This window comes from Dipodomys ordii, unplaced genomic scaffold (assembly GCF_000151885.1).
Source record: "Dipodomys ordii isolate 6190 unplaced genomic scaffold, Dord_2.0 Scaffold6, whole genome shotgun sequence".
Classification (NCBI taxonomy): Eukaryota; Metazoa; Chordata; class Mammalia; order Rodentia; family Heteromyidae; genus Dipodomys; species Dipodomys ordii.
Genome location: NW_012267222.1, coordinates 11166149 through 11175124, shown reverse-complemented (window position 1 = coordinate 11175124; position 8976 = coordinate 11166149). Strand labels below are relative to the sequence as shown.

Below are 8976 nucleotides of genomic sequence, written 5' to 3'. Positions count from 1 at the left end.
AACAGATCTGAATTCTCCACATGATGATTTCATGGCCACACTCAATCCCTGCCCACCTGCCCGCTGGCCCAGCCTCCTCCAAGTGCCACCCCCAGCTCCCTCCGGTGTGCCCACCCAGCTGACCTGGGAGAGAAAGGGCCCCCGTGCCTGGGGGCTCTGCCAGTCGCTGGCTGTCAGCTGGGGATGTTGCAGAGCAACTTCGGCCTGAGCCCAGGCCTTGGAGTGTGGACAGCGCCTGGAAAGGACCATCGCAGCTCAGGTTTAGTGAGCACCTACTGCGCGCCAGGCACTGGGTGGGAAGCTGTCCAGGCATCGCTTCATTTATTTCTTCATACCAATCCTGTGAGGTAGGGGCTATTAATAACCCCATTTTGCAGATGAAGAAATGGAGGCTCAGAGATGAAGTAACACCATTCATTTACATACTCATTTATGGGGTACCTACTCTGTACAAGGACTGGATAAGCAGACACTGGTCAGATAATCATAAATGATTTAATTATTAGTGGGATAAGAACTGCAAAGAAAAAGTTAAAGAGTGCCTGAGGTCAGAGGTCTAGCAATGACCAGAGTCAACAATAAAAGCCCGTATTTTGGGGATACTTTCTCTACTGCCAACAGTGGGCCAAGCACTTAATATAGATTATCTCACTTAATCCCCCTTCCAATCTGAGATCAATACAATTATCCTCACCCATTTTTACAGAAATCAGCTATTGAAGGCCCTAAGTACCATGGGGGCAAGGGTGTCTGTCATTTTCACAGAATCTATCTCCCATCACCCACAACAGCATGTGGGGGGCTGCAGGCATAGCTCAAGAATTAGGGGCCCGGGGCTGGGAAGGTGGCTTAGTGGTAGAGCGCTTGCCTTGCATGCATGAGGCCCTGGGTTCAATTCCTCAGCACCACATAAGCAGAAAAAGCCAGAAGTGGCGCTGTAGCTCAAGTGGTAGAGTGCTAGCCTTGAACTGAAGTGCTGAGACACAGCGCCCAGGCTCAGAGTTCAGGCCCCACAACTGGCAAAAACAAACGAAGAGTAGGGGGCCCGCCTCCAAGTTGAGTTCAAGACCCAGTACCTCCAACACTCATAAAGGCCCTGAATACCAGAACAGCATGTGGCTCACAGAAGTATTCAACAAGACATGGGTTGGCTGGGCTCTGGTGGCTCCTCCTTGTAATGCTATTCAGGAGGTTGAGATCTGAGGATCACTGTTCTAAGCCAGTCTTGGCAGGAAAGTCTGTGAGACTCTTTCTAATTAAAAACCAAAAAGCCAGAAGTAGAGCAGTGGCTGAAGTGATAAAGTGCTAGCCTTGAGCAAAAAAGCTAAGAGACAAAGCACAGGCCCTGGGTGTAAGCCCTAGTACTGGCATGCAAGCGCATGCGTGTGTGCGTATGCACACACACACGCACACACACATTGGTTGAATAAATGAATATGGCATATGGAGCTATCAACCTTGCCTTTTCTCATGAAGCTATTTCTCTCTGGGCCTGGGTACTACCCCTGATCTCTTTAGCTCAAGGTGAGCACTCTACCATTTTTGAGCCACAGCACCACTTCCGGGTTTCTGGTGGTTAATTGGTGATAAGAGTCTCCAGAATTTCCTGCCTGGGCTGGCTTTGAACCTCAATCCTCAGACCTCAGCCTCCTGAGTAGGTAGGATTACAGGCATAAACCACCAATGCCTGCCTATTTCTCTCTCTTTTTTTATTTGTTGGTCATGGGGCTTAAACTCTGAGCCTGGGTATTGTCCCTGCATTCTTCAACTCAAGGCAAGTGCGCTACCACTTGAGCCACAGCGCCACTTCCAGTTTTTGGGTCATTAATTGGTGATGAGTCTCATGGACTTTCCTGCCCAGGCTGGTTTTGAACCATGCTCCTCGGATATCAGCCTCCGGAGTAGCTAGGCTTTTAGGCATGAGCCACTGGCACCCAGTTTATTTCTCTTTTTAAAGACAGGGTCTTAACACATAGCCCAGCTGGCTGGAACTCACAATCCCCTTACTTTGCTTCCATAGTGCTGGGTTCACAGACATACACCACCATCCATACCTGGCTCTCATGAAGTTCCTTCTTATTCTTCTCTAGCTCCAAAAGAGCCAAGGAAGACTCTGAGAGAGAGCCAGACAAGGACATGGAAAGGGCGAATCTTTGAACTCTCTCCGAAGCCCCATCCTACCTCTGGCTTGGGTCAAGGCCTTTGCTACTTACTCTCAGGGCCCTATCTATTTCACCTTTACAGTATTTATCACAACTGTAATCAATTACTGGTGTGACTAGCTGTTTCGTGTGTCTGCCCTGAGAATGTTGGCTCCTCAGGGGCAGGGATCACATCTGTCTTGTTTACTGCTGTCTCCTCTGACCCCAAAGCCTGGGCTATGGATGCTACATAAATATTTACTGAGTGACTCCCTGGGCTGGTCAGGGCAGAGCTGGGATTTAGATCCAGGCATGTTTGACTCCCAAGAGAGTCTGAAAACTCTCAAGAGTTGGGCTGATACCCAGGAGCTAGGATCTTGGAGGTTGGGGGACTGGATGGGAGCTGATCACTGTGAAGGTCTTAAGAGACACAATGGCTGGGGTGCTGGTGGCTCACACCTGATGCCCTAGCTACTTAGGAGGCTAAGATCTGAGGATCACAGTTCAAAGCCAGCCTGGGCAGGAAAGTCCATGAGACTCTTATCTCCACTAAACCACCGGAAGACCAGAAGTGGCTCTGTGACTCAAGTGGTAGAGTGCTGGCCTTGTGTTGAAGAGCTCAGGGACAGTGCCCAAGCTCAGAATTCAAGCCCCACAACCAACAAAATCAACAAAAAACCAACACCCCCCCCCCACAATGGCCAGTGCCCAGTGTTTGATCCTGACTTAGCAGTGGGTCCCCAGGGCCCACCTCCCACTACAGACAGGTATAGACTCATAACTGGCTGCCGTACTGCCCAGAGTTGTCATTCCATAGGAAGACTTCAAAGCTGGCTCAGGCCAGGCTGGTGTGACAAAGGATCTTCCTTTGTGCCCCATATGATCCACTGAGTCTCACAGCAGCCCAGGAGGCACGGATGGTTTATTATCCCCTAGGTACAAGGAAAACAGGTCTAGAGCCCTTGTGAAACTTGCCTGAAGTCACACAGCTGCTCAGAGGCTGCTTCCTAATTCTGCCCTAAGGCCAAAGCCTCTTTCTACTCCCAGCCCCTCACAACTCTCTTTTAGCCACTTCTGGAAATGCTCCTTCCAAGCTGTGGTCTAATTTAAGGCTGGGAGGGACCTTAAAATTATCTAAGCCATTGGCTTCCAAACCCTGGGCCTGGGGGAGCTGTGTAACATTCCAGATACCCAGGCCCTAGTCCAGGGGAGTCTGACTCACACATCTGAGGGACATCTGGGGATCTGTATTTTTAATCCGTTACCCCAGTGGGTACACTGTTCTGGTGCCATCTCATGCCTTTCCATTTCAGATGAGGAGACTGAGATGGGAAGAGGGAAGAGTCAGACTTTGCCTGAGGCCACATAGAGCACATGAAGGGCCCTTTTGTTGCTTTTCTCTAGGTGGACCGCTGCTCTGACTGTAGTTCCTTCCCTCTCAGCAGGGCCCAGGCCTCAGCGGCGGCTCCGCATCATCCCACCTATTGGCTCACTCAAGGCTTGGCTCTCTCCTGTGTCGGTCTGGCTGGTTAGGGCTACTGCTTTACAGGGAGAGCCTTGGAGAGATTCTGCAATCTCCGATAGCATCGTGGCCCTCCGGCTGCTGCTGCCCTCTTTGGAGACACCCACCAGAAACCACCAGCCCCTACTTTGCACAGGTAAGGCTCACCAACCCTACAGGCAATGGAGACTTCCCACTTGGGGCCTAAGGGTGTGATCTTGGCAGAGGAGATAAACCTCCTCCCCAGTGGTGGCTTCTGTTCCACCCACCCGTGAAGACCTTTGGCAACGTCCTCCTGACTCTGTCCACTGCTTCTCTTTTGCAGCCTCCAGGATCTGAGGGAAGGAGCTGGATCCCCGCCCCCGCCCCAGCAGGCAGCCATTCTCTTGGCCCCTCCCAAGGATACCACCTAGCCCTGCTCTGAGAACAAAGTGGAAAGAGTCCTTCTGTCTGCTGGCTGCTTCTGGGTCAGTGTGTCTGAGCTTGCCCACGGGGACACCAGCGAGCTGGGAGGGGCCCCAACCTGCACGGCTCAGTGCCGGGAAGCTCCAGCCCACATCCTTGAGTCCCCAGCCCCACCCTCCCCACTGTGGCTGTGACCACCCCACCCCTTCCCCAGCCCCCCTCCCCCACCCACAGTCTCCCCAGGGGAGCCAGGCTGCCAACCCCAGCTCTCACTTCCGGCCTCATGACCCTCTCTCCCCAGCCTGCATGTACTCCCTTCTCCCCTTCCCCTCCCAGTCTGGTCTGAAGGCCCAGGGATGTCCCCTTCCTCTGGGCAGTAGAAAACAAGGCCACCCTGACACTTTCCTCATACTTCCCTTCCCCTTTAGGGCCTCACCAAACAGGCTCAGCTCTTTCCCTCTTTCCAGGAACTCTCAGTTTTCTTCCCTTCAGCCCCCTACCTGCTCACCCCATCTGCAGATCTTCCCTGATCTGAGCTCCAAATAACAACAAAAGTAGTACTGATGGAAATAATGATGATATCGGTCACTTATTGGCATTTAAAGGTAGCCATTCAGTCTCTGCTGGAGTCTGAGTTTAGTTTGGTTGGGCTCCTCTAAAACCAAGTTTGGTTCTCCAGAGATTCAGCCTCCTCTCAGCCTGCCTCCTCCAACTGTCCTAGTCCCAATGATCATTTCTATCATTTTTGACTTCTGTCTTCCTCCTAGCTGCTAGTCACCACCTCCCACCAATCATCCAGATGTACTACCTTCCCTTGCCACTAGGTGTCCCCTTGGAGCCACTGATGCCCCCAAGGGGAGCTGGTCCTGCCCCGCCTCCAAGGCCATCACCCCCCACCCCCAGCACAGCACCACACAGCACAGCACACCCCACCCTACCCCCAACCACACAGAGCTCCTTTGTGCAGCCCTCGCCCACCCTCTTCCTGTCCAGAGCAGGGCACCTGGCAAGCAGGTCTGTCCCTGAACCGCCCCCTGCCAGCCCCCTGCCCTGGGTGCCAGGTGTGTGGGCGGCACTGCCAGCCCTCGCTGGACTCGAGGGTCACCCTGTTGGTGGCCCTCCCTTCCTCCCTCTGAGGTCACCCAGGGACTGAGCTTCCCGCTCTGCTCCACCCCCATCCCCTCCTGCCCTTGGCCCTTCCAGGCTCCTGTCCTTGTCTTTCCTTCCGTCTCCCTAAGGACTCTCTCCTCCAGCCCCACCAGGCCATCCTCCCACCTCTCACCTCCCCCCACTCTCCCCAGAGAGTGAGCTGGGCTCCTGCCCCGCCCCTGCCTCCCGCCCAGGTCTGAAGAACTCCTCCCCCTGGAAAGTCACTGCTGGAAAGGAAGTGACTTCAGCGATTTGGCCACCAGGCTGGGCACTGCTGAGCCCAGTTCTGCTCCAGGCTTGCCCGGCCCACCTCCAAAGCACAAATGGAGCCATGTGCACACGCCACCCCACCGTGCACCCAGAACCTTGGGCACACACCCTGCCACTGTAGAGGGCTCAGGTCTCCTCCCCAGTATCCACAGAGCCCCTGTGTCCCACATACCCCATGTGCCCACAGCTTCCCACAAGCTAGCCCGCATCCCACACACTCACCACTCCAGAGCACCACACAGAAAGTCCTTGACCCCCCCCCCCAGCCTAGTCCACTTACATAATTCCTGTGTACACAACCTTGGGCACCTGGGGACAGAGCCCTACACACACACCTGCTTGCACCCAAGCCTGCCCGCCAGGGCATTTACAGACAGGTAGCATGCTCAACTTGATCCTCCCACAGCCCTACCTCCCTACCCTTCCCATCCCAAGAGGCCCCACCCCCAGACCTCAGGCCCCAGGAATGCTCCTTTGGAAGCTGGGTGGGGTCCCTAGCAGGCTGGGTTCTAGGGAGCTTCCCGGAGCCCCAGGCTTCATGTGTCAGTTCAGGGAGTTGCCTCAGCAGGGCAGGGCAGCCCTACCTGGCCCCCGCCGCAGGGAACCACAGTGGGCTAACCTGGGCAGGTCCTGCCACTGTCCAACCCCCTCGAGGTCCACCGGGCTTCCTAGCACACCTGGGCAACCTAAGCTCTCCCAGCACCTTGCCTCAGCCTCCCAGCTCTTTGCTTCCTTCCACAGACTCTGTCTAAAGGGGTTCTATAGGGCTGGCCACCAGGCACTATCAAGTGGCACTCACTGGATATCCGTGAGCCTTAGTTTCCCTTTCTGGACGGTGGGGAAGTTGAATAATCTGGGTCAATATCTGTTGATTCTTGACTTAAGAGCCTCTTCTTAGTTTATACTGGGAGGAGATCCCTGAATCAGGACTAGCACAGGCCCAGGCCCAGGCCCGGCTTCCGCTTAGTACCTGAGCAGGTTGTGCAGAGGCCTGGCTCAGCAGGAACGGCTCGTCTTCACCAGCGTCTCCAGGGTGGTCTCCGTGGAGGCCTGAGTATAGCCCCTCACCTGGGGCCCTCTGCACACACTCAGCTGGGCGGGCTCTGGGGTCCAGGCCGATGGGCAGACAATCAGGCAAGCTCCCATCTGTGGAAGCAAACATAGCACAGTAGGTATGAGCATGCATGCAGGGAGCCACCCACGGCAGAGCACAGAGGGACAATGAACTAGGAGGAGGCTATTCTACATGGGTCTAATCCAGCTCCAACCACATCCTGTGGCAGAGTTGTAAGTCTGTTTCTCTCTCTCTCTCTCTTCAATCCTGCGGCTTGAACTCAGGGCCTGGGCACTGTCCCTGAGCTTCTTTTGCTCAAGGCTAGCACTCTACCACTTGAGAGCTGCCACTTCCAGTCTTTTCTGTGTATGTGGTACTGAGGAATTGAACCCAGGGCTTCATGCATGCTAGGCAAGCACTTTACCACGAAGCCACATTCCCAGCCCAAAGGGAAGCAGCATCTTTGTATGTCTACATACACACAATGGTTGAAGGAACCTGGCTTTGAAGAGGTAGATAGGCCTTGGCTCATCAGGGTAAGCCAGGAGGACCCTCTCTGGTTTCTCCTGTTCTCCTCCCTCAAATGGGAGCACTCTAGGGAAGCTGTGTGTACTAAGAGCTCGTTCTGCACAGGTGGGAGAGTGGCTGTTCGCAGTGGTGTGGACACAGATTTCCACGAGGATGCATATGCAGCTGGTGCTTGCCTGTCTCCAGCAGCAACTGGTTCTGTCTCTTGTTTTCTTTAATAACCATGGCCTTCCTCAAGAGCACCCCCCCTTCCAGCCCATTTGTATGCCGCCCTGAGGTCTGTACTGGAGCCCAGAGGGGGTCTGGGAACCAGGCCTCGTGGACTGCTTCTAGGTTCTGGTTGCCTGGGAATATGTATGTGTGTGATAGAGATTTCGGCTGTGTAAACACACGGCTGTGAGTGTTCAGTTGTCTGTGTAAATACACCTGTAACGGTGAGTTTCTGGGTCTACTTAGCTTGTCTGCATTTCTGTACACCTGTGTGAGTACATGCATGCTTAAGCATGCCCATGTATGGAAGATGGAGATGTGGCTCAGTGGCAGGGTGCTTGCCTAGCATTAGCGTGCCCTACAGAGGCCCTGGGTTCGATCTCTGGCACCACATACAGAACAAAGTATAAACGTGTAGAACCATGTGTTTGTTCCTTCATAGCTTGTGTGTCCATTGTGTGTCAGAGTGTGTACATGCCAGGAGACTGTGATTAGTGGACTCTATGTGTGGTTACCTATATGTGTGGCTATGGACACCAGTTGTTTCTATTCTATTGAGTGTGCATCTAGTTGTGCCTAAGAGGACAGAGATGTAAGTGCCTGTGTGTGACAGGTGTGCCCAGCTGTAGTCAGGCTGTGAGTATGCTTACGTGTGTACACACTGTGCCTGGCTCTGTATCTCACTCACCGTGTCAGGAGCCAAAACTGGCTCCTGCCTGTCTCAGCTCTCTGGCTGTGTTGGGCGGTGGGGGCTGATCCTCCACTGTCCCTGCAGGTTTGTAATCTCCAGGCCTGTGACTGCAGGCACTGTGTCATTGCACATCAGCACTGTTTCCCTCCTACCTCTTTCTTTCTGTAGGTTATCAGGGTCATGGTGTCCCTGTCGGTCTGCTTTGCCACAGGTCAGCATGTGCTTATGGGTACGTCTGTGAGTATGTGGATTTGTATGACCTTAATAGTGTCTGCACCCCAGGCATCTGTGTGTGTGTGTGTTGGCGGGTCCTTGGAAGAGCAGTACCATGCCACTGTGTGTCTGTGCTCGTGTAGCTGTGTCAGTGTCCCCATGTGTGAGATGGTCTATGCCACAGCACCGTGGGCCTCGGTGTTTGTGTGCTGCCTTTGTGTAAGTGGTGTGCACGCACACACAGGAGAGACCCTTTGTGAGACAGTGTGCCTGTGTCACTGTGTTTGTATGTGCCTGCTTCCCCCTCCCTCCTCTCTCTCTTTCTCTCTCTCTCTCTCTGTAGGAGCCAGACAACTCCCCAAGCCTGGATTAGGGACAATTTATCCACAGGCAGAGAAGGAGAATTCCAACCTGCCAGAGCCTCCCTCCTCTCAGCTGCCCCCGGCCCTGTGGTTGGGTGGGCACAGAAATGCAGCCCAGCAGCCCCCAAGTTCAGGGAGCCCCCACCTTTTCAGCTTCCCAGAGGCCCAGGAGGGTGGAAAAGATGGAAATTTGGGTGGCTCTAGAGCCCTTTTTTTTGGGGGGGTGGACTGGCTGCCCCCATCCAGGCCTCCATGGCTCAGCCCCTCTTGGCCTTGTTCTCCTACATATAGCAGGGGGGGGGGGGGGAATCTGCTTGGGGTCCACTGACCCAGAGGATGAGGGAGCAGCTGCCCCAGCCCCTCCATAGCCCGATGGTCCCCAACTGATAAATGTCAGCCCCCTTCCATGTAAATGGCTAAGGAACTTGCCCACTCAAGCTGGGGAGGCGGAG

The 8976-nt window shown here is 54.3% G+C and overlaps 1 protein-coding gene across 1 annotated transcript in view; it reads right to left on the bottom strand.

Annotated features, from left to right (window-relative positions):
* The window catches only part of LOC105997728, a 51985-nt gene that overhangs the window by 199 nt on the left and 42810 nt on the right, over positions 1-8976 (bottom strand). Inside the window, exons 4-5 of the mRNA XM_013032253.1 lie at positions 6437-6612; positions 124-340 (exon numbers count right to left, since the gene is read on the bottom strand). Coding sequence (XP_012887707.1) covers positions 124-340; positions 6437-6612 — 393 coding nt within the window. The remainder of the gene's footprint in view (positions 1-123; positions 341-6436; positions 6613-8976) is intronic.